Here is a 26,698-nt window from a genome sequence, read left to right on the forward strand (position 1 = left end):
TTGGTGTCTCTGGGTAATTTTCTGCTTTCAGAAAGAGGTGTTTTAGAATAGACGATAGAATCATACATATATTATTCATTAGGAACAAAAAAGGACTTCAGAGAGTGTGTGTTTAAAAGTAGTTGGAGAAGACAGGAATACTCATGACATACATCAGACAGTCCTTAAAGTGTATGATTATAGAGATCAAATGTTTTAACAGCTTTTGCTATATGCAAAAATAAAATTGGCAATAAGTTTATGCTGGATAGTTTTTGTCATACTTTAGCTTTTAAGGACTAATAGTAGTGCTTATAATATCAATAAATAATTTAATTAAATTGCAAGCTAGTCATGTTTTGCATTGTATGTATTTTCTAATGAAGTTGTATTACATACAAGAGACAAAAGCACAATAAATTTAATATATTTCTCTGCTTTTCAGTGACCTTACTTAGTTTGTGTATCTGTTTTTGGTTCTAGTTTTTTTTCTTTTGATATACATTTAATGAAGTTCTTATTGGTCAAATTTAACCTATGAAATTCTGAGAAGTCTCATTACAAAGCACTTAAATTGATTGCTATTGTTTTGACCCACAGCATCTGAAGAATTCCTTTAAGAATTTGAAAGACATTGGCTTTCTACAAGTAAAAGTTATTCAAGCAGTGGACCTTCGAGCTGCAGACCTTTCAGGTACTAGGATTATTTTGCTAAACAGAGTGCTGTCTAGTTTTTCCTTTCTTGTTTATATTTTCACTGCCTCCCTCTGTATGTATACTGTATATTATATAGAGTACTCTACATTACATGGAATAAAAATGCTTAACTTGTGTTTATTAAAGTTTTGTTTCTAACGTATGCAGCTTGCTGTGTGTGTTTCATGAAGACATCAGCAGTACCAGAAGTTTTGTTTTGGTTAGTTTGTCCTACGGCATTTTTTCTCCATTTGTTTCGATACTTTAACTCTTGAATGCATCTGTTGCACCAGTAATCTCTATGAGTATTCTAGGTTGCTTATCACCATCACCTTCATTTCTGTAACACCACCACTTAATCCGGGTAATTCAGCCAAACCCCTGTTTCTGTTTGTCTCAGTTGCTAAACCACCTTATTGTAAGTTTGTCTTCCTTTATACAACAGTGGAGGAATTTTCTGTAAGCTGAGCATGATATCTCCAGGGTACAGTACTGTGCTGATTTTTGCCCACTTTAAACAACCACACCATCTCAGCAAAATGTCCCAGCGAAGCCTCTTCCCCAGCAAGGTGCTTGCCCCTTGGTCACATTGATATTTTATTGAATTCTTCTTCCAGTTATTGTTCTTAGTCTGCCTCCCAGTAAGTTTGACAGGACTGAAATCCTTATATTCCCCCATATCGAGTCAATCTCCAGGTTGTCCAATTTCCTCCAAAACTGCTGGGTTTTCTATTTTCTTTGTTTGTCCCTCACATACAACTACCTAAAGGACAGTGTTCTGTTTCATCATACCTCCAGTTTCTTTTTTCTTCTTCTTTTAAAGTCCAGCACCTTCATATGAGTATCTACCAAGTTCTTTTTTGTCTTCAACCTCAACTATGAGTCTGATGAGCATAGCAAGTACTTTGTGAAATATTCTTCCCTGGATCTTAATTTTGCTGCATTGCTTAGTCAATCATTGGACAGTACTAGAGATACATAATCCTGAAATCAATGCTGAATCTCCACTTCCCCCTTTCCCAACAGTAAGTATACAGTTGGCATCACAGAGCTTCACTAGCATGCATAAAGACACAATGGAAGTTGCAGAGTTTTGATATTGTCCACCCATCTTGCTCTGGCTCACTGACACCTCTCCTTCTTACAGCCTTATTGATGTACTCTCACTTTGCTGCACTTTTATTTGTGAAATGTGTTACATTGCATCTGCTTGATGATAGAAGTTGACATTTAATCCTATCTAGGGTACTGTTTAAGTGCATTTAGCATTCTGCCTACTTTTATTCCCCTTTATCCTTTCTTAACATATGTGCACTTTTGCACACATCTAGGGATTCCCTTTTCACCACCCATTGTAGAAGTCCATAATCTTAGCCATGAGGAAGTAGTTTAAACTACATTTGCAAATCCAATATGTACTGGCCTACTGAAATCGTTTGCAAGCAGTCCTTCATCTTTCCCTCCTGCTTCCTCTTTACTATGATCCCTTATCTATTGTGTGTTCTAGAATGAAGAGCTTCAGCTCATTTACTGTCTAGCTATATCTTTTACTGCCCATCCCATTACCCTTTATGTGAGTTTCTGTGGTCTGATGTACATCCCCTTGTATTCCCTCCAGGACTGCACATAGTACTCAAGGCGTGGTCTGCCCATGACCTGGTCAAGCAGGTACATAATCTTTGTTTGTAGCATTTATCCCTTTGAGAACTCAGTATTGAATTTTGTTATCTGCTGTCGCTGCCTCAGTATTTTACTCCTGGTGGTCCATTCCAGGTGTGATCAATACCCACAGATCCATTTCTTGTTCTTTTACCATCAGTTGAACTCCATCAGTACTCTTTTTTTATAGGGATAGTTTTGCCCCAACTGCAATACTTTTTATTTGACTCTTTTGAACCTGTACCGCAGTTGCTGTCTTTCTGCCCACTCGGATAGCTTTATTAAATTCTTCCTTACATTCTTCCCCCATTCTCTACTGCTGAATGTATCTTTACATCACCAGTGAAAGTTTCATGCATTTCTTTGTTCCCTCATGTGTTATGTCTGAAACAGACACAATAAACAGCATTTGACCCAGAAATAACCTCTGCAGTACTGTACTAGTACTGTACTAGTCACTTTTCTTCTGGCATTTCCCTTTTCACCGCAATCTTCTGTGTACTACTCTTTATCTTAGCAGCATTCCAGTTTCTCAGTCTTCATCCAGCCCTTGAGCTGTTCAGGTTTCTTAGCAGTCACCTGCTCAAAGCTGACTCTGAGACCATGGTGAACACTATATATACTGCATCAGCCTATACCCTCCTGTTAAGTTCTCCTATAACCCACTCTTAGAAGTAGATCATGTTTGACCAACAGCTTTTTTCACCTACAAGATTTAAGCTTTCCATGCAGTAGCAACATGGGGGTCTTCATGTGTAACCGAAGAGTGTCTACCCCATTGCAACCTACAGTCTGCTAGCCATTAAATTGCATGCACCTGAATCTCTAACAATTTAACTCTATGTTCATCTCAGTGGTATCAGAACTATGGATCATCTCCCAGTTCCATTTTATTGAATACTCATAACATTGTCAAGGGCATCCTTCAAGAGATGTCTGCATACTAGCCTAACTGCCCTAAAGGGCCATATTATTCAAAGCCAAAAATCCTGGGTTAGAAATGAACCCTCTTCCATGTGTTAATGGTTAAGGTTTTCACCTTATAATGCCAAATGCACCGTCATAAAGGTGAGAATCAAACTGTGTACCTTATATCAGTGAGGTAAACCCATTATTCCAAACCCCACTAGAATAAGAGTATGGCATCACGTAATTAATTACATGAACTACCTTTGTATAGATCCTGATGCTCTTTCTTACTATGTACTGTTTTCTGAACTAGTATCTCTCTTAATTCCATGTGTACATTTGTTATGCTGTGTACATATGACTTGCATGGGGTTTGTAGATTGGCTGTACTGCATGTTGCCACTGTACCAGTCGTGTTGCTGCTTCATACCTATGTTTGAGTGCAGTATCTGTAATTCATTAATGGGTATAAGTTTTTATTGTACTATGTGCAGATGAAGGCTCCCTACTGAAATGCTGGCACTTGAAAAGCCGAGTACTGACAACGCAAAAAAAAAAAAAAAAAGACTGAAAATATGGGAGAAGTGTGAATTTTGAAAATCTCTCTTTCGTTTTAAACTTCTGTTGGGGGATGTAAGCCCCACAGGCTAGCAATTTGCCTTAGCCCCAGCACACCCCTGAATTTGTATATGCCAACTCAAAGAATGGAATACCTCAGAGAAAAGGGAATATCCTAAGAAATGACATCTCGGCCTTTGTATATGTATGGCCTATCTTTTGGCTGTTCAGTCTCCTTGTTTTGAGACTCACTGATATTTCACATGGTTATCGCAGATGGGTCTTGTTTATAAAAAAATGCCAGTCATATTTAAATATTATTTGTTTGTAATAACCTGAGCAATTTTTGTATCTCCTATCAAGCATTTCTCCACGGGCTTTCACTGAAAATGGGCTGCACTTAGTTGGAATTTACCTGCTAACTGCATGCACAAATAAATACACTGTGAAAACTGAAGTGAAGTGTTCTTTCAGTATTTCTGCTTTTTCCATGTCTTCTGTGATCTCCTTTCAGTCTTTATTTAGCCTGGCCTGGTATGTCCCTTCCTTCCTGTTTTCTCTATATCTAAAATGCATATTTATTTATTTCATCTATGTTAACCAGGTAAATGAGCTAGACAAAACACCCATTTCAGCCACAAACCATGCCAAAAGGCAAATACAATTACAAGAAAAATACAAATATTACATTAAAATGCATCATTAGTGCGTCATCATAAGCTGCGAGCATTTGTATAACCAATTAGAAGTTCGCAAAAATGTGTCCTACAACAAACAGGTAGTATAGTTACAGTGGTGAGAACATATAAAATAAGACAAGCAGTTAACATCTGAAAAATATTGCAGAAAGCTAGTATCATGCAATGAGCTTGTTTACTTTAGAGAAAATATGTAGTATAAAACAATTAGCACATGTAAAACAAATGTGACTGGCATAGTTACTGTAAAACAAGCATAGGACAACTGTGAAAAAGTATAAAATGACAAATACAATAGTTATAGAAATCAACACACTACATAAAAGTATGACAACAATCCCATGAAATCCAAATTAATATTTGATTAAGTTTCATGTAAAACAAAATAAAAAATGTTATAGCAAAAATAAAAATAAAATAGTGCTAAAATTGATTATTTGCATATATACGCAGTGGTGGTGCTGCGGTAGCATTGTTGCCTCACAGTAAGATGCTGTCCAGTTTGATTCTCAGCTAGAGCATCTTCTGCATGGAGACATGTGTGAATGGGCGTACCTTCATTGAAGGTTGTGCATCAGGGCTGGTAACTCGGCATGTAAAAATCAACTACCAGTCATTAGCAGACCGGAGTTCCGCTGTGGCGACCCCTAACCGGGAAAAGCCGAAAGACACAACAACAACAACATTGTGATTGATGGTTTCTCGCACAAAAATAAATAGTTGTGTTTTAAGTAACCCCCTACCCCCATAGAGGCAATCATAACACCGCTGCATTAGTGCAGTCATGCCCTTGTCGAGCAACTGTTGGAGAAACTGCAAATGTGAAATATCTGCAGTGTTAGTAGCATTTTTTCCCCTGCTTGCACCCTTCTTCCCACTCCTTTTTGACTGATATATTTGCTCCTCTCACCTTTTTATTGCCTTCTTTTACTGTCCCTCATACCCCTTGCCTTCTCTTCTCTTCCATTCCTTCACTGCCCCACCTTTTATCCTAAGTGCTAGCATTACATTATTCTATGCTAGCCACATTGGTCTTGTTTTGTCATTTTGCCTTTTCCTCATACTCTCTTGCTTGGCCTTGATTACTCAGTCCCTGACCTATTCCTATAAGTTATATATACAATTACACTTAAATATAATATTAATAAAACAATTGATGGCGGAGACAGATCTTTAATAAATGTATTAAAGATTTGCCTCGGCCATCAACATTTTTGTTATACTCTTCCCATGAGTTATTTATTTCCTTAATTTGCATTCCAGCCCCCTTACTTATTTCTGACCCTCTTGCCATCTTAGCATAATCCTCTTTCCTAGCATCCCACACATTTATTGTCTTTATTTTCTTACTGTTCTGCCAGCTCTGAAACATAGAGTGGTATGATCACTGTTGACTAATGGCATTTTCATCTTGGTATTACTGCTTTCCCTGCCTTTCATCATAGTATATTCAAAATTCTGTTCTTTGTGTAGTCCCCCCCCCCTTAGCTGGCTTAATTGCCCATGGTCCAAAACCTCAGTCAGTTCCTATGGCATCTCTACTTTGAAGTATATACTCTATTAGTCTGCTTCTGCCACATTCATATCCCTATGCATATATCCATTTTCTTCCCACCTCACGTCTTTATTCTGCGCCATGGTCTGCCATCCTTCATCTTTAACTTGCCTTGAGTTTGGTGCATGTGTATCATACCCTAAATTCTGACCATGCCCATTCCATTGACTACTTCACAGGGTAATATTGCTCCTCCTCTCTGGTTTTGCATTTGATGCTTTTCTGTATGCTTTCTGCCTCCATAAATCTGTGCCATTCATAAGTATCCTAAACCAAAGTGATTCCATATCCCCTTCTTTCTTGCCAGTGGACTACATCCACTCCTGCATCACTGCTTGTAGCTCCCCCTTTTTCCTACCCAGATTCCTAAAGTTGCATTGTAACATTACCAAGCCATGTCATGCCATAAATCATTTTTTATTTGTTCCTTTGATACATTAAAGGTCTTTTTAATTTCCGCCTACTGCCTGCATTGTTACATGCTGTCTTCTGCTTCTCTGGCACTCCTTCCTACTTTCATCTGAACTTAAAGGTACTGTCATTAAGATGCATTTTTCCAAACAGTTGTATGCATTACTATCTCCTGCACTAAGATTGATGTCATTCATACTAGGCTATCTAGGTTCATAGGTTCATACTAGCATACTTACTTATCTGCAATAGGCTTATACCCATTGCATCGCTTTGCCTTTGCTATGGTTCTTTGCTGTAGCATAGCTGGAGGTAACCTGGCCTGATTTAGTATCTCTATCTAGTTCTCCCATCCATGCCTTTGTTTTCTTTGTGCAATGCAGTAGCAGGTGCTCTGCATCACATATTTTTATTCCATTCCATCGCATTCTGTTTGGTTAATGAATCCCATCAGCCAGCCCTCCTTTTAATAGCGCACCTCCGGCTTTAAGCCCAAGATCCCTCTGACTCTTCTGAGTGATCTAGATTTTTTGAGCAGAAGCCTTGTGCTGGGTTTATGGGTTTTGGGTATGCCTTGAGGCGTGGGCTCTGAGTCAGCGGTCCTTGTAAGGTGCAACCTGGAGTTCTCTCAGCCCCGGGCAGCATAGGACAGATGTGGATGTTTGAGACCCTTTCTACCTTTGGTGAGGAACTTTTGTGGCCCCAGCTGCTGAACTTTTGTTTTGACAGCAGCTCCTTGTGGGCGAATGGTTCAAATCATTGGGTCTGATGGTGTGATGTAGGGGGAGACTATGACCCCCTTGATCTCTGATGAGAATCTGACATGATAAGGTGGGGCAATGTAGAAGGTCTTCCTAACTACTTTATACATGCATGGGTGAATGACAGACTACTATCAACCTGGGTTCCCCAGGTCCTGATAACTTCTTCTGTCAACTCAGTGGATCAGGGTATTTTTGTTAAGGTCTGATAACTTCTTTTTTGGAAGGGTATGACTATGCATTTTTGGGTTTTTATGCATGGCCATGGCTCTGTTTTTGGTTGCATTTTTTGGACCATGCCTCTTACCAATATGATGTGATCCTGATTATCTCTATGATTTCAGTTTCCAGTTTAGTTGTTGTCTTTGTTTTTTATCATCCTGCCCTTTTTGCTTTTTTGTACAAACTAAAAGTAGATGCCAAACAAAGAGGCCAGGAATAAAGTGCCTGTGGTACACCACTTTGTGACAGGCTTTGAGTCTGACATGGGCGCCAGCAACTCTGACCCTGTGGGTTCTGTCACCTCAGCCAGTTTGCTGACCCCATCTTTTTCATGTATGGGTTAACATTTAAGCCATCTTGTTTTGTATGGGTTAACGTTTTGGGGTATTGTATCGAGGCTGTGGCCAGTGGGGTGGTAGGCTGTATGGCTTCCTTTCCCTCATCAATGGGCTTCATGGACGTTTGAAAAAAGTCAGCCAGTTTAAAAGGCATGATTCGAAAAGAACAAAGCCAAACTCTGCAAATTCTTGGACTGATTGTCTGCGGTCCATTTATTCCCTCCATTACGATCCTCCCATGGCTTTGCAGATAAGGCTTGTCAAGCTAATGGGCTCGGTAATTTAGGGCGGATATTTCGCCTTTCGGTTGTGGGACCACATTTCCAGTTGCCACTGGGCACCGCAGGGCCACCAGATTGGGTAGATAAAACAGCTGTCCTAGCTCCTAGCTGTGGGTTTAATTCCTCGTGTGTTCATGACACACACGGTGGGACACCCATCAGGGTCCCATGGATGCTGTGTTTTTGCTTTGAGAGAGCAGTTCTCACTTTTGGAGAGATGTTTGGGGGCTGCATGCGGCTTATATTGGGGATCTCCCTTTGGGGGGGGGAGGGGGTTTCCTTTTGGAACCTGTCAGCCAGCATGTTGGCTGTAGGATCAGTAATCTTCACATCATCATCATAGTTAGTTGCATATCCATGTTGGTTTTTTTCCTCCCAGGTCTCTTTACTTATAAAGAAGGCCTTATGATTGTCTTTTTGAGTTCTTTAGCTTTTTCTCTCTTTTTTTGCTTTTTCTGATTTTATGAGAGCTTTAGTTTTTTTTAGAGCTATTGATTTTTTGTTACCTTTTTTTTTTTTTTTTTACTCTATCTGTAGCTAGCTGCCTTTTGTTTGTTTTGTTTTGTTTGGCTGGGGTGGGGGGTCCTGGACTGGGACGCTTGCCTTGGTACAGTAAGAGTCTTTTTTTGCCTTTGGATTGCCCTTATCCATGCTGCAGGTGCTGGTAGAAGTAGAAGGCAAGTGATAGTGCTGCTTGAGTACTGTTTTTGTTTTCTGGGGCCTTAGGGAACCACTAGTCACACTAAGTGTAGTCTTGGTGAAGTTGAAGTTCTTCTTTTCTGTCTTCTTTTTTTTTTATTTGGTGGGGGGTGGAGGAGGACCAGTGGGGAGATGAGTTTGTGTGATCTGATCTCACCAGAGAGGTATACTTCGGTGTTGTGTTGGTGTGCTCCCATGTTTCGTGATGATGTGATGATGTTTTTCTTCTCCTCTTGTGGGATGGTTACTAGTTGTTCCATGGCATTTTAGTTTGAATGATTGGAACTTTTTTTTTGGGGGGGTGTTTGGGCTTGAGTAGTAGTTGTCTATATTATTGGGGTAATTGAAGTCACTAGTATGTATGATGGTGTTTGGTGATACATTATCCCCTCTAGTGTTTTCAGGAAGGCCAGCACCTGGTCTCCGATGTGCCGTGCGTGCTGCACCAGTCTTGAGGTGTGTGTGTGGATGTTGATGAATATGGATACCCCACCTCCTTTCTTTGTTGTGATTTTTTTGGGGGGGAACGCATGATATAAGAAAAAAAACCTGAGTGTGGGGTGCTCTCTCAGGAGCCTTGAAAGGTTTCTGTCACTCGCACACATCGATGTTGTCCATCCATACTGAGAAGGGCCTAATGCGTGCATTTTGAGATTTAGACTTGGGCAGTTATAACGTGATCAGCATGTCATCCCAGGCAGACAGACATTTGGATCCCTTGAACAGACACCACAGTTTAAGGTTCAAGTGTTAAAAAAAAGCTGATCATCTTATCTCTGTATTGTGGCATCATTCTTGGTAGGATCAGGGTCATAGCATGGTCATAAGGAGCTACCACATAATCAGAGAGCTAGTCTCTCTCTCTTTCATGTTCCTTCATCGCCATCCAGGTCCCCAATATTTACACCAGGTGGACAATGACTGATGGCGCCCGACAGGCAGCTTACTGTGACCTTCTCCTTACCTGTTTGACACGACTGTGAGGGGTCTATGTGTTGCAGGTGTGTTGTGTGAGGGTGTGGGTGTTTTGGGTGTCTGCTTTGGTGGCCTCTGCTGTTTTGGTAGGTATGTTGTGTGTTGTGTGTATATGATTTTGTGATGGATGGGTACTATGTAGACTGGGTCTATATTATTGTGTGTGGTAACCTTCTCTCCTGACTGGTTGCCAGTCCTATATGTTGAGAAGCTCAGCTCCAGTTTGGCGTGAGGCAATTTGTAACATCCTCAATATTCCCAGGTTCACCAGCTGAGCATGCTAAAGGACTAGACAAAAAAAAAAAAAGAGTCCGGGGGCGGGGGGACTTGAAGGGGGGGGTTTGACTTTTTGAGTGCCATTTCAAGTGGTATAGTATCAAGGTAATAAGTACTGTGTAGACAAGTGCTAGGTTTAACAGATAGAGAATCTACTTCTTTTATATTTTTTTAGGTATTAGTAACAGCTAGTAACAGAGGTAAGATTGAAAAGATTGAAAAGATGCACAGTGTGCACTAGAGAAGTTAGATATAAATAATAGTGGTAACTTGAGTTTTACCTAAAAAGTTAAGGTTTAGTGGAGAGTTACTATTTTTAAAACAGCAAGATGGACTGATGGCCATAATAAATAATAATTGGGGGTCAAAAGTGATGGTTTTGTGATTACTGACATGCCACATAAAGTAGAGAGAGAAAGAGAGAGATATATGGTCAGATTATAATAAGAGGGGCAACTAGAAGAAGACAGTGGTATTTAACAAGACAACTTAAATAGGTGGAGGTAAAATTTTTTTTATTAGCTCCCACCCCCTCTGTTGTAAGTGAACCTTTATAAGTGACCTCTTCTGTCTTATGAATGAGTCCTTAATTAATCAGTTCTTATTTCTGCCTGACTCAGAACAGAGAGAGCTGTGGTCCATCATATTGATCACTACTGCAGTACCCTGAGATATATAGGTCTATGTCCTGCCAAGGAAATAACAACAGGACAGCTTCCAAAGTTACAGAGCACCATCCGCATGCACAAACTGTCAAGCAGCTCCAGTTGAGCTTACTAAAAGACAAGTTTGGATGCAAAGCCCATCAGAGTTGTACTGTTGCTGAAAAGTATGCTCCTGTAGGCTTTTGAGGATCGACAGCCTGCTTGAGCCTAAATTTGATGGACAAAAAGTTCCTTTTGGGAAAAAAGTCCATTTTCTTAATTTTGTTGGTGTTTTATTACTTTCCTATTCAGGAAAGTTGTTTTAAAGCTACGAGTGTTTTGTTCTAATGGACTGTATTGAGACTATAATGTACTTTTAAATGGAGCACTCATTTTTTTCCTGTCAGTTTAAAAGTAGTGTAACATAACTGAAATTTTTTTTCCATGGAAAAAATTGTTTATTTTTATTTTGTGGGACAGCATAGTGTTTAAGGTGCTTTTTACTGTGTGTTTTTCTGTCAAAGTAGTAATGTTTGTGGACTGGTAGTGTTTACTGATAATTGCTGCTTGTCTTCCCCAAGAAAGGGACACGATTTTCAGCTTAACTATGGATCAGACTGCCAGTCCCATGGTCAGTACTTTTTGCAGATACAAAAACAAAAAATTAAGCAAACAGCCTTTGCCACAACAGCAGGCTAGCAATTTGCCTCAGCCACAAGTGGCTGACTTTGCTGTGGCCATTGTTGTACCTGAGACCACTCATCTTTTACCCCAGATCCCTTTCATGTAGCACATACAAGCACTATAGACTGGTGGCTAGACATGTACTCTGCAGCTGTTGGGATCCCCTCATTAAGCAAGGAAGACCCACTCTTGTTGGTCCTAGGAACGGGATCAGGATGGTTTCCCTGTTGTGCCAGAATACTGTGCCTATCCTTGGGGAAGTAGTTGCTGCCATTAGTAACATGGTTGGCCCAATTTCTCCTGTCAAAAAGAAACAGAAAACCAAGAATGTATGTACTCTTCTTCAAATGTCTTTAGAAAAAAGAGTAGTCTACTGGGTTTAATTCAGGCTATTTATCCTTCTTGTAAAGTAGTTTCTGTTGAAAAGAAAGGGATTCCTTTTTTTTTTTTTTTTTTTTGGCGAGATTCAATATTCTGAATTGAACAGGAAGATACAGGGATGGATATAGTTTTTCCCCCCAGATTTTTGATTGAAACTCAGAGGAGAGCTGACTTTCTTATTCTCCATGTGGGAGTTTGTTTCTCTCTGAGACTATTGCTAGAATGTGCAAGTGTTTTCAGTGAGGTTTCTTACTCCCTCAAAAAATACTCTGAGTTGTTACAGAAAGATTTTCCAGAACCTGTACCCTTTCCTCCTGTTCTGTCTACTTTAGATTATGTGTGCTACTGCCTCTAATTTTCCTGATAATCAACCAGCTGCCCCGAAAAAGGCATTTACAATGTATAAAGTTCCTCAGAGGTTCACAGGTTCATAATATTTATTAGGCTAACAATCACAAGGGCCTTTTTAAGCCTAGCCATGCATCCCGAATCTCTGACAAGTTTTGGTACCCTTGATAAATGTAAGCAGAGGTTTGGAAGATTAAACATTTACAAGCAGGGGCCTGGGAGATTAACCATTTGCAGGTTGCCTGTGTCCATTAGAGACGTATGTGCCAAGTCAGAGATGAATTTCCTGTTCTCCATCCAGTTGTTCAAGTTACACTTGAATTGGATTAGGGAAGAACTCTGCTTCACATAGATGGGGAACCTGTTCCAGAGACAGGGTAGTCTCTGGGATGCATGCCTGTCTCTCCAGCAGGTCTTATTTATATCACAGCCAAGGTTTAAGTCTTTAGAATGGGCAATTCTTGTGCTGTTTGTTTTGTGGATATGCAGGAGGTCCATCAGAGTAGGGGCTGACAATGCCTTGCATGCCAGGCATATATCTCCCCTCAAAAGCCTGTAGGAGACAGAATACAGGGATAGGGCCTTGAGGTGGCCTGCACAGGACATTTTACGTATGCCTTGTATTCTTTTAGTGAGGAACCTCTGTGGACGTTCCATTTGTTGGGTATGCCTGGTTAGGTACATACCAAAGGGGGAAGTGTACTCAATGATAGGTCTGATGAATGTCAAATACAGTGGAGCAATGCCTTCCTTGGACCTAGATGCCATACCTTTGTTTATAACTTGCACAACATAGAATGTGATCTCCTCAGTACTGTGAGCATGTGATGGTCAAAGGATAGATTACTGTCTGTGTGTCCCCAAGTCCCTGACTACTGGATTAACTCTAAAGAGTGTGTTGTCACTATGTTAGTTACCAGGAGTGGATGACTTCCTGAAGAACACTATTACGTATTTCTTGGGATTTAGTTTTAGTCCATGGCTCTGACTCCAGTTGTGTCTGTGTCAGCCCTTCCTGGAGAACATTTGTGTTGATGTGGGATTCTGTGACAACTCCTAATTTGCAGTCATCTGCAAATTTACTCAGCCATAGACCCCTGACATTGGTCTTGACTTTAGGGAATAAATGCCAGAAAGGAGTGGTCCAAGGACCTATCCCTGGGAGACTCCACTTGTGACTGGCCTCTTTTTAGAGGTGGACTCCCCAGTTCTAACTTCCTGGGTCCTGTCTGTGAGCCAGTTAACTGTCCACCGGGTGACATATGAGTTTGTACCTAACCTCTTGAGTTTGTCAACAAAGCCCTAGTGGGGTATTGTGTGAAATGCCTTGGCCAGGTCAAGGTAGGCAGTGTGAACAATTTTTCCCTCATCCATTTCTTTATTATCCTTCTCAAAGAAGTCCACCAGGTTGAGTAGGCATGATCTGCCCTTCTTCTTTTTCTTTCGGCTTTTTCCTGTTAGGGGTCGCCACAACGGATCACCTGTCTGCTCATGATTGGCAGTGGAGTTTTACAGTGTTGAGTTGCCAGCCCGGCACCCAACCTTCCACAGAAGGCACACACACACACTCACACCTAGGGCCAATTTAGAGTGTCCAATCCACATACAGCATGTCTTTGGGATGTGGGAGGAAACCGGAGGAAACCCACGCAACCACAGAGAGGACATGCGGGCTCAGCACAGAAGGCACCCCAGCCGAGGATCGAACCGGAGAACCTCTTGCTGTAAGGCGGCAACGCTAACTGCTGCACCACCGCGGCCGCCAGATGAAACCAAATAGGGTTGGGTCCAGTGTCTGGAGGTTTACTGTATCATTATCGATCATTTCCATGATAATTCTTTGCATGGCTTTCCATATAAGACTAGTGAGATATATGGGTCTGTAGTTTTCAAGATCTCTAGATGGCCCACATTTGTGCAGAGGGATGACTGTTGCTGTTCTGCATTCATGAGGCATGAAGCCTGTTTGGAGGCTACAGTTAAATAGCAATTCCAGCTGGCCTGATCGGTCATGTTTCATGCTATTTAGAAGGCATCCTGGGATATTGTCTAGGCCCATTGATGCAGTGTTTTTGGCCCTAGAGTGAGCATTAAGAACCTGTTCCCTAATGATAGTAGGGAGAGTTATATTTGATGCGGTTTCCTGAGGGAAGGTCTTTTACATTTTTATATACTATTCCTAAACTTGATCCAACAGTTATAGCTTTAGTTGATCCCACTGCTACTCAACACTTAGTTAATTCCAGTCCTACTCTTTCTGATAAGGATGGGAGTATTATTGATATATATAGGAAAAGTTGTATACATCCGCAACTTCTATTTTCACAATTTTGAATTGTCAGGCTTATATGTTAAAGTTTGTTCTGACAGATTGTTGAAACATGAGGAATGTTTTTTCTGCAGTTTCTTCTTGTAAGGAAAAATCTGCTTTAAATAACTTAGTTTCCTCTATTGTGTAGTTCACTATCTATTATTTGCAGTGTGTGTATGACTGTGTTGATACTTCTTCCAAGGCTATGGCCACTAGCAATGTTTTGAGGAGGTTTGCACGGCAGAATTTTCAGAACCAGATGATGATAAAAATTAGATTTTAAGTTTTCCCTTTGATGGAGATTTAGTGTTTTGACCCCTCTTCTGCAGAGATGATTAGAAAGTATGATGAAAGGGGCAAGCTGATCCAGGGAATCTCTACAATTTTTCAGCCCTCCTTTTCCAGATCATCCAAGGGACAATATATTATAGTTATAAATAGTCTCAACAAAATTCAGATAAACAGACATTTGAGAAGAAATGGCAGTGGGGTTCTGTAAAGAAGTCTTGAACCTTCCAAAGCAAAGAATAGCCCAACATGTTTGAATCGCTCTTCCTTACCCTTTGGACTATCCACTGCATCAGGAATGTTCCCAAATTATCTATCTCCAGTTATACCCCCATTGCAGATTATAGGTTATCCACATTTTTCCATATTTAGATGACTTTCTTATCTTTGCAGAGTCTTTTTGAAAGTGTCAGTAATCTCTGTCTTGGATGAGAAAGCTCTTACACAACCTGGGATTCCAACAGAGTATTTAAAAGTATTTCTTGACTCCTTCACACAAGATTGTGTTCCTGAGGTGTTGACTAGACACATCAGTTCAAAGACCTTTTATTCCACAGGAAAAATAGACCTTTATTTAGATCTAGTTCGAAGGTTTTCCACTCAAACGTCCGTCACCGTGAAGGAATATCTTAGGATTTTGAGTCTCATGGCATCTATGATTTTCATGATACCCCTGGCAAAACTCCACATGATAAAGATACAGTGGAATCTGAAACCTGTTTGGCCCTAGCATCAACACCCTTCTTTTCAAATTCCAATGCTGGGATTTGTCAGAAGAGAAATCATTTAGTGGAGACAACAGATATCCTTAAATCCAGATCTCCCCTTCTCCCACCATGCTCCAAAGCAGTCACACAGACACAACAGACTTTGCTTAATGAATAGTTTTAGGAGGGATAAAGGTGCAAGGGGTGTTGGACACCAAAGACTGAAACAAGCACATAAATGTCAAGAAGATGCTTTCCCTGATGAATGCACTCAACACTCTGAAACATCTTTGGCCCCTGGGACCTCTTCAAGTGCTTATAGACGATACCACAGTCATGTGGTACATCAACAACTAAAGGGGAAACAGGTCATAAACCTTTGCATACTAGTCTTGTTAACCTGAGATATAGCTTCACAGTACAGTCTCACTCTACTAGCATTGTTCATTCCATCAGAGCAAAACTGTATGTCAGACAAGCTGAGAAGGACCAGGACAGACCCTCACGAATGGAAACTAGACCAGGGGGTCGTGCAAGATTAGTTTCATCTGTGGGGAGTTCCTCAAGTAGATATCTTTGCCTCCTCTCTGAACAAACTGGCAAGATTCTGTTCTAGGACTCCATACAAGAAGTCCTGGAAGACAGGTGACTTTTTATTTCCTTGGACAGGAGTGCTTTTCCACCCTTTCGACTAATATCCAGGATACTTCATCATTGTGTTGACTCCCTTCTGGCCCAGGCAACTGCAGTTCTCCCTTCTTTTGGAGATGGACAGGGGCAGTTACCACAAGGTTCCTCACAGACTGGATCTATTCAGAAAAGAACAGGGGGTGTTTGATACACCCTGACATCAATCATTTTTAAATGACTGACTAAATGATAGGGTCTTAATTACTTCTAGGCACATGCAGCAGGTACTATTGGAGGCAAGAAAGACTACTACTAGAAAATCATATATTAGCAAATGGAAAGGGTTTTCTAGTTGGTGCCAACAACATAACCAGCAACCATTCAAGGCTAGTTGTTCTTTGTTTTTTAAATATTTCGATGAGTTACTGTCCTATGGCCTTTATTATTCCTCTATCAAGATTAATTTATCAGCCATTTCAGTATGTCTGCCCATGGATCCTTCTCTTTTAGTGCAGTCTCATGTCAAAATGTTCTTGAAAGGGGATTTGCATAAGATGCCTTAGAAAACCAGAGGCTCCTCACTGGGATTTTAATTTTGTGTTAGAGAAGGTAACAATGCTCAGTTTGAACCAGTTAATCTGACTGAATTGAGGTTCTTAACATGGAAAACAGTTTTGTTGATTGCTCTATCCCTTGCAAGAATGGCATCTTAGTGTCAAGCTCTTTTAGTCAGTTAACCCCATCTCATTTTTCATAGGGACAAGGTTTCTTTGAAAACGAATCCTTCTTTTTTGTCTAAAGTGGTATCTGAGTTTACTTTAAACAAAACTATCCATTTCTCTTTTTTCTTTTATGAACCTAAAAATGAGGGACCAAAGATACTCCATACCTTGGGTGTTCACAGAAGATTCTGGTACTATCTTGACAGAACTAAATCTTTTGATCTTCGGATCAATTGCTCATTTCTTTTGAAGGTAAGAAGAAGAGATGACCTGTGTCAAAATAGACCATTTCCAAATGGTTTTCTAAGGCTATTACATTTTGTTATACTAAACATTACAAAACTATTCCAGGAAGGATCAGCACATACTCTTCCAGAGCCTCTGCTTCACATATGGCTTTTTGGAAATGGATTTAGGAGTATTATAGAAGCTGATACTTGATCCTTTATACATATTTTACAAAGCAGTATAAGCCTGATTCCTTCTGTAGGTCCAAATCAAATGTTGCTAGGACCATGCTCCAGGGGCTCCTGGATCCTTCACCTTTCACCTCCTAAATGTAGTTAGCTAAGGTAATCTACTCATATGGCTAAGGATACTGCAGCAGTGAGTAATATGATGAACATAGTACAGATGTTTGATTTGAAACTACCATAAAAGTAGATGCTTAAATGATCACATGCTGCAGAAGCCACCCCCTTGATTTTTGCTGCTTTTTTAATGCCAGGGTGTGGACCTTTATTTATTTATTTTCCCATTGTCCTTTCTGCTGGCAGGAAAGCTCTGAAGGGCTTTTTTCCCAAACTTGTCTTTTAGTCAGCTCAGCTTGACCTGTTTGACAGTTTGGTAAGTGGAATGTACCCAGAAGCTTTGAAGCTGGCCGGCTGTGTATTGTTGTCAGGATATTACCCATGTAGCTAAGGCTGCTACAGTAGTGATCATTCAATCTTCTCCTGTTATGTTAAGTTCATCTTGCACAACTCTACTATACTGCTCCTGGAGTAAAGGTGTTCTTTCTCCATCTTCCTGTCAGTCTCAAGCCCTTCTTTATCCACACCTGCAACAAACCATTTTTGTCTCCGTCCTTCCTTAGTATACTAGCTGCTCATAGAGGCAACACTTCTGAGAGTGATACAAACTACTCCCTTTCCAGACAGCTCTGTGTAAGCTTCTTGTCTCTGCTTGCCACTGCCTCAGTTGTCTCTTCTGATAGGTTGGTTGTGCCTGCCTGCACCACAAAATGGATGCCGTATGGTTATATTTGTCTAATTATTTGTAAAATATACTTAATGATGTCTCTGATTGTCATAGATATTGGCAATTTCTTCATTCATTACACAGCAACAAAGACAGTGGCAACATACTGTTAATACTGTGTCATAATTAAATTTAATCTGAAGTAGTTTATTTAATTTGGTCTTCAACCTGTGGGTTATGGATCCTTATCGTATCCGAGCCGGCAACTTTTACTAGCATCTGCTCCAAGCTCTAAACTCCTCCCCTTACCCATAATACACCTCCACTACCTTACATCCCCAGATCTCATTTGCCGCAAATAGCTTTGCATTGTGATCTCTTGAGCTCCAACTTTGTCAAGTGGGTAAAAACCTTTTGAGTATCTTTTTCTCAAAAAAATGTTAGGTAGTGTTAGTATAGGTTCCCCTTTCTCCTCCCCTCACTTGGTGCGTTGAGTTGTAGTGTTTTAGGATAGTTAGAGTAGTTTGTATTGCTGTGTAGATTTTTGCTCCCCCCCCATGTTTTCTGTGTACGACTGTGGTGAGTGGGTGTGGGTGTGTGGGTGTGTGCCAGTAAGAAAGAAACAACTTTTTTCTTAAGTTCTCTTTCTACTGACAGTATGGCTGAAAAGCTTATTTTCAAGTGTTGCACTGAGTGTGGCCATAAATTATCCCCTGCGGATGGCCACACTCTTTGTGTTATGTGCTTGGACGTGGCTCATCTGAGTGTGGACTGCAGTATATGTGCGGGCCTCATCCCCCGCACCATTAAAGATAGGAATGCCAAGTTGGCTCTCAAAGGCCTTCTTCCCCTTTAGAGTCTGTTTCCTCGTCTCCGGTCACAGTGGCTGCTGTGGCCACCTCTCCCTCCTCTCTTCCCCTGGCTTTTCCTACCTCCCAGGCTGGGACTCAACCTCCTGTACAAAAGCATGTGGAAGCAGAGCAGAGGAGGGGTAGAGAGAAGGAGAGAGAGTCGAAGGCGAGGGAAAAGCGAAAGAGGTCTCCAGACCTCCCTTCACCTGTAAAAACACTACGGACATGTGACTCCCCTTGTCTCCGATCTCCGAGGTTCTCCGTGGAGCTGGAGGAGACAGGTTCAGCTTCTCGGGCCTCGGTACCCTGACCCACCAGGTCAGAGTCTGTAGCCTCATCGAGGTCCACTCGGTCCTTGTCTGACATTGATCTGGATAAAATGATGAGGTTTAGCCATACTCCAATCCAGGTGGGGGTCTTGCCAGCCCTCCTCCCTCAGGAGGGGGGGAGCTCGCTTCCTTTTTTCCAGCCTATATCTCCTTCTCCGATCCAACCATTGGGTTCGGAGTGTTTGGATCTGAGGTTGGCTTTGGTCAGGGGGTTGGCGCCGACGGTACCTACTTCCATAATGCCAACAGCTGCCTGGAGCGTGCCAGATCCGACCAGCTCGGATCCGAGCTGCTCTCAGAGCCAGAGCTTGGGAGTCAGATCCAAGGGAGTGGATCCTTTTTCTTCGGCTCTGACTTTGTCGGCCCAGGTTACTTCCCTCAGAGCTCTATCTACCTCAGGCCCGACTCAGATTCTCTCATCGGACATGGGGAGACCGGCCTCCTTACTGGTTTCTCAGGAGGTGCGTTCACCTTCGGCATTCAGTGTGGTAGAAATGGTTCTCTCCGCTGGATCGAGACCCCTGACTGCCCCCTCGGACTCCACCCCAGACCCCCTCGGCTCTGTCTACGGTCCCCATTGTTTTACCAGAGGGACAGACCATGCTCGAGGAGCCCCAGACAGTTCCCCCTGCGGAATAAGTGGCATGCGAGCTCCCCCCGGAGAGGTACCTCAATAGCATACATGCAAGAGGAGGAACTTGGACACCCTTGAGTCCCTCACCGAGGACACTGACCTGGATGATGGAGAAGGTTCCCCTAGGTCACCTCCCGAGGATGTCTCTTTTCGAAGACATCATGGAAATCCTGCACCAACGGGGAGGCTGGTCTGCCCCCAAACCTTCTTCTGATGAGTCAGTGTTCCTGGAGGCTTTCGACATGGGCCCATCTACTTCCTGAGTGTTCGCTTCCATGGATCCTTTGGTGGCTCTGGTCACCTCGCAGGCATGGAAGGAACTAGACACCATGGAACCTATTCCAAAAAGACCTGATAAGATTTTAAGTCCCCCCCCCCATAGACAGAGCAGCATGGAACAAGGGCTCCCCCATAGACGCTATGGTGGTAGCAGCAGCCACTAAGAAGGACCTTGCTCAGTTGACCTCCTCTGTCCATTCTCCTGACCAAGAGTCGCGGAAGATGGACTGCCTAGGGAAGCGGGTTTATGCTTCAGCTACCTTTTCGATTAGGGCATTGAACTACCTGGCCCATGTCACCAGACTCCAAAGCGACCTGGTAAAGGAGCTGGAGGAGTCTCCCCCTAAGTCCATGTTGCAGGAGGACAAGATTTCGTTCTCCATGAGGATGGCCACTTTAAAAGCAGTCTCTAACACGTCCATGCGACTCCTTTCACATGCTATGGAAGCAGTGGCTAGGGCGGTTGGGTCCGGCATGTCTATGAGGTGCAACGTCTGACTTATGTTATGTCAATTTTCGGAACCCTTCAAGGCGTCTTTTGCCAATGCCCCTTATGATTGCTCTACACTCTTTGGTAAGACCGTCAAAGACACTTTAGTCCAGAGTGAGAAGGACGGGAAGACACTGTCTGCTGTCAGGATCTGCTTTTCGAACCCTCAAAGCTCCTTTTCCCAGAAGGAGCAAAGGATGATGTGGTTCTGGAAGTCACAGTATTCACGGGACACTCAGGGCTCTTCTTCCCCCAGAGGCAGAGGGGGACAGAGTGGATGCCGGCTCAGAGGCAGAGGGGGTCCGCGGAATTTTGGGTCTTGAGAACCTTTTTCGGACAGACCTGGGCAGAAATCCTGAGGGGTTGCCCGACTACTCTACTCTGGAGGCAATCAGGGGACAATTGTCCTTGCACCTAGTGGCATGGGAGTCCATAATGGAGCACTGGGTGCTTCAGATCATATCCAGAGTATACTCCATCCCCTTTGTGGGTTCCCCGAATCTCCCAGTCACCTCCCAGATGTACCAGGGAGGCAGCAGCACAGGAAATTTCCAAGCTGCTAGAAAAATGAGCCATCAAACCATCCCGTCAGATCAGTCCTGATCGGGCCTCTACTCCAGGTTCTTTTTGGTGCCAAAGAAAATGGCGGACTTAAGGCCCATTCTGTACCTTTCTACCCTGAACCTATCAGTTGCCAAAGAGAAGTTCCAGATGGTTACATTACAGTCCATCATGACATACCTGCAAGAGAGCGACTGGATGTGCTTGTGACCTCCAGGATGCTTACTACCACATAAAAATGCATAGAAGCTCCAGTAAGTTCCTCCGCTTCCGGCTAGGAGTCAATCATTACCAATTTTGAACCCTACCCTTTGGTCTCACCACAGCCCCCAGGGTGTTTACCAAAGTGATGGTGGTGGTAGCGGCTCACCTGAGGCTTCAGGGGGATTCAGGTCTATCCGTACCTGGACGATTGGCTCCTCACTGCTCCCACCAGACGTCTACTCTCCTAAACCAGAGATTTATTTCCTGACTCTTGCCCTGCATTTGGGGATCACACTCAGTGCATCCAAATCTCTTCTAGATCCTGTACAGGTGATAGACTACATTGGTGCCAGGACAGATACTCTTCAGTGCAAAATCTTCCTGACCTCGGAGGGAGTTCAAAACCTGAGGATGCATGTCTCCCTGATCTTACCACTCTCGTCTCTCAACGGTAGAATCAGTGTTGAGAGACATAGGCTCGATGGCGGCGACCATAACTCTTCTCCCGTGTGCCCGGTTACACATAAGAATTCTACAGTGGACTCTAGCTATACAATGGTCTCTGTTGGAACTGCCATTGGCATATCCAATTCAACTCAGTTGAGTCTGTCAGTTATCCCTCATATGGTGGATGTGCTCGACGGACATTTTGGAGGGATGACCCTTTGTTCTAGCCCCGGCCCAAGCCACAGTGACCACGGATGCCTCCCAACTCTTGTGGGGGGGCATTATTCAGGCAGGACAGTCCAAGGCCTGTGGTCCCTCATAAAGACCAGCTTGCACATAAATGTCCTAGAGATGAGGGTGGTCCTTCTAGTGTTGCAGGCCCTTCATGTCTTTCTTCCTCTGGGAACGATTGCTATTCAGTCAGACAACATGTCAGTGCTCTGGTATATCAACAAACATGGAGGGATCAGATCTTACCCCCTTTGTCGCAAGGCCATGAGAGTGTGGGAATGGGTGATCTCCACCGGTCGCTTTCTCATCGCAACGCACATTCCGGGATGGTCCAACATCCTAGAGGACAGGCTAAGTCGGACCATTCTGATGCCTTACGAGTGGTTTCTGAATCTGTCAGTAGCGAAACAGATCTTCAGTGAGTGGGGTCAACCTTGCTGCAATTTCTTCACATCTCCTTCCAATGTGAAGTGCAGCAAGATTCTTGCTCTGAACCCCCTGCCAGGGGAGTCCCCCAGAGACACTGTAGTTCATGCTTGGCCTCCCGGTCTTCTGTATGCTTACCTGCCAGTACCTCTTATTCCAAGGTTTCTACAGAAAGCTCGTCAACTGGGGAGCAAAGTGATCCTCATTGTCCTGTTCTGACATCGCCAGGTATGGTTTCCCTTCCTTTAGTCTTGCCTTCTGGCTCTGCCTTGGATCCTAGATCCCATTCAGGATCTAATTTCACACCCTTCGGGGGTGCCTCATCCAAATCTGGACAGCCTGAAGCTCACAGCTTGGCTGCTCCAGTTCCCGTGATTACTAGGACTCCTGGACTATCCTCCTCAGTTAGATCTATTTTGGTGGCTGCTCATAAGTCTTCAACCAGGAAGGTTTATCGCAGCAAGTGAAAATGTTTTTCCTTTTGGGCCTCACAAAGGAGCTTAGACCCTTTCATGGCTGTTCTTTCTGCCATTCTTGATTTTCTAGCTGATAATTTTCAACATGGAGCTAATTCTTCTACGGTCAAGGTTCAGTAGACTGCCATCTCTCATTTTCATGTGGGCGAGAATTCTGCCTCTTTAGACTCTTCCAGGCTGTGTAAAGCCTTTATTAAAGGCACCTTTTTATTACACCCCCCCCCCCGTCAAAGATCCTGTTCCTCATGGGACCTTACTATGGTTCTTCAAGCTTTGTTCGCTCCACCTTTCGAGCCTGCCGTGATTGCAGATCTGAAATTTTTATCATGGAAAACAGCTTTTCTGGTGGCTATTACCTCAGCCAAAAGGGTTTCAGAATTACAGGCCTTGTCCATCAAAGTTCCTTACTTGATTTTTCCAAAGATTGGGGTTTCCCTTCGACCCAATCCTTCCTAAGGTGGCATCACCAGTCAATATCAATCAGACCATCAATTTGCCTGTGTTTTTTCCTAATTTTACTAAGAAGATGGAATACAAACTCCACCTGTTGGATGTTCATAGACAGTTACGATTCTGTTTACACAGGACAAAACATTTCCATAAATCAGATCAATTGTTTGTATCCTTCTATAAACCCTTTTTGGGGAAACCTATCTCCAAGGTCACTATAGCTAGATGGATTTCTTCATGCATCCTGTAGGTCTGCAAGGACAGAGGCACGTCTCCTCCAGGTCAGGTGAAAGCTCATTCCACTAGGTCCATGGCTATGTCTGCCACCTTTTGGTCTAAGGTGTCTTTGGATGATATTTGTTATGCAGCTACTTGGTCCTCATCTCATATGTTTATTTCTCATTACAAATTGGATTTGACTTCCAGAAGGAGTACATCCTTTGGTTCCGTGATGCTCTGGAATATCCTTCCATGAGGGCCTCTCAGGAGTTTAGTAGCTGAGGACTCTGTCCCACAGATTGAAGACCAAATGAAGTAAACTACATCAGATTCAGAAGTTATGTACTCACCATAATGTTCCATCTGAGTAGTTGTACTTCATTTGTCTTCAACCGTCCCTCCCTCCTTCCCCCGGACCTTGGCATATGATCAGCCTACGGGCTGCAGTTTAGGTCACAAGTACATTTTTCAGGTTGGGTTATCAGTATAAGGTTCAGCAAACTCGATCTGGGGATGGAAGTTAGTGGGTGTATTATGGTTTAGGGGAAGAGTTTGGAGCTCGGAGCAGATGCTAGTAAAAGTTGCTGGCTCGGATCTGATACGGATCCGTAACCCACAGGTTTAAGACAAATGAAGTACAACTACTCAGATGGAACATTATGGTGAGTACATAACTTCTTTTTTTGTACTTTTACCCATTATTATGTAAATATTGTCCCAGCTCTCACATTTTAAAGGCCTTGCAGAGCTCCAATAAAAGAAAGTTATGGTGTTAATAACACAGGGGAGTTATTCAGCATTTTTATTATTTGAGTTTTGTTTGAATGACTTTGAATTAAATCTTTGAAAACAAAAGATATGATTCATCTGAAAAGACCTAGATTTGTACTTTAGAAGCAAAGCCATGGGATGCATTTGCTTCCTGGACTACTAATAGTATAGTAAGGCACAATACTGATAGTATAGTAAGTACTTTTTCAGGGAAAAACAGTAATAACTCTACAAACAATCTCTGAAGGTTTTGACCAGTCTCTGTTCATTTTATATATATGTATTTTTATTACCTGGACAAGAAAGTGTTCCATTTTTTTTAAGAATACCCAGGAAGCAGTTTTTTTAGGTAGATAGCATTTTCAGTACTGTCTAACTAGCCAGTGCCATTATAAAGACTTCATTTTCATCCTACTTCAAAATCCACGTTGTCCTCCTGGTAGACCAATTGTTCCCTCACCGAACCTTTGTCCCTGTTTCTCACTAAATATCTTAAGCCATTACTTAAATGTGTAAGGGCACAAATTAGAGATACTACCGAATTCCTTCAGGTCATTTCAGATATGCAACTTGAACTGGACTGGTTACTGTGTACATTGGATGTCACAGTCTTGTATACCAATATCCTGCATTGGGCAGGGCTAGAATACTGGTTATAGAAAACTGACCTTTACCAGCCCGGCTTCAATACGTTCCTTATTGGCCTCACAGAACATGTGCTTACTAAGAACGTCTTTTTTTATCAGGACAAATGCTTCTTGCAGATACAAGGTACGGCTGTGGGAGCGTCATTTGCCCCAATATATGCCGATTTATTCATGGCATATATTGAGGAACAGATCATTTATGATTGCTCCCATAATTTGTATATGGAGGAAATGGATATTTGGAAGAGATACTTGAATGGATTGCTGGTTGGTTTGGAGATCGGATGTTGAATACCTATTGGAATTTGTCAGTTATTTAAATGAGACTAAATGGGGGATACAATTTATGGTTAATCATCATAAAGAAAGGATCACCTTCTTGGATATTCTAGTTATCAGGGCTCCGGACCACACTTTGATTATTGAAGTTTATCGTAAATTCCCCGAACACAACTCCTGTCTCCATGCCACCAGCTTTCATCCCCCCATATCTGCAAGAACATTCCTAAGTCCCAGTTGATGAGGATGAAACGCATCTGTTCTGATGGGGGTACATATGGGCATTTCAGGGATGACCTGGTATCTAGACTCAGGGACAGGGGTTACAAAATGGGACAAGTTTTGCATGTTAAAAACAGTGTGGAGAATATGGAAAGGGAGAACCTTCTCCAATAAAAAGAAAAATTTAAATGTGGGGGATCCCCTTTAAGGTTTGTCATCACCTATGATCGGAATACTGTTGTCCTGATGGACAGTGTCCAACACCATTGGAATATCTTGTTGGCTGACAATAGATTAAGTGAAATTTTAGGAAGTAGATGTTATTACACAGGTGGATTATATTTTATGTAGAAAGACCAATCTGAAGGAGATTGGAGACTGTAAAGTGGTGGGGGAAAGTGTAGTTAGGCAGCATAGTATGGTGGTTTGTAGGATGACATTGGTGATCAAGAAGAGGGGGATGAGTGTGAGGGCAGCACCAAGGATCAAATGGTGGAAATTGAAAAAGAGTAATTGTGAGGTTATGTTCAGGGAAGAGTTAAGACAGGCACTGGATGGCAGTGAAGAGTTACCGAATAGCTGGGTAACTACAGCAGAGCTAGTAAGAGAGATGGCTAGAATGGTGCTTGGTGTGACATCTGGAAAGAGGAAGGAGGACAAGGAGACCTACTGGTGGAATGAAGAAGTACAGGAGAGTATACAGAGGAAGAGGTTGGTGAAGAAGAAGTGGGATTATCAAAGAGATGAAGAAAGTAGACGAGTATAAGGAGATGAGGTGCATGGCAAAGAAAGAGGTGGCGAAGGCTAAGGATAAGGCGTATGAAGAGTTGTATAAAAGGGTGGACACTAAGGAGGGAGAAAAGGACCTGTACCGATTGGCTAGACAGAGGGACCAAGCTAGTAAAGATGTGCAGCAGGTAAGGGTGATAAAGGATAATGAGGGAAATGTACTCACAAGCAATGAGAGTGTGTTGAGCAGATGGAAAGAGTACTTTGAGGGGTTGACGAATGAAGAGAATGAGAGGGAGAGAAGGTTGGATAATGTGCGGATAGTGAATCATGAAGTGCAATGGATTAACAAGGAGGAAGTAAGGATAGCTATGAAGAGGATGAAGAACGGAAAGGCTGTTGGTCCCAGTGACATACCTGTGGAAGCATGGAGGTGTTTAGGTGAAATGGCAGTGGAGTTTTTAACTAGATTGTTTAATGAAATCTTGGAAAGTGAGAGGATGCCTGAGGAATGGAGAAAAAGT

The 26,698-nt window shown here is 42.4% G+C and overlaps 1 protein-coding gene across 1 annotated transcript in view; it reads left to right on the plus strand.

The window, feature by feature from the left end:
* Positions 1-26,698, plus strand: part of MCTP2 (multiple C2 and transmembrane domain containing 2) — a 2,216,888-nt gene that overhangs the window by 1,224,900 nt on the left and 965,290 nt on the right. The window contains exon 11 of the mRNA XM_044081878.1: positions 580-673. Coding sequence (XP_043937813.1) covers positions 580-673 — 94 coding nt within the window. The remainder of the gene's footprint in view (positions 1-579; positions 674-26,698) is intronic.

The sequence above is a fragment of the Protopterus annectens genome, chromosome 8.part1 (assembly GCF_019279795.1).
Source record: "Protopterus annectens isolate FY-2018-M chromosome 8.part1, PAN1.0, whole genome shotgun sequence".
Lineage (NCBI taxonomy): Eukaryota > Metazoa > Chordata > Ceratodontiformes > Protopteridae > Protopterus > Protopterus annectens.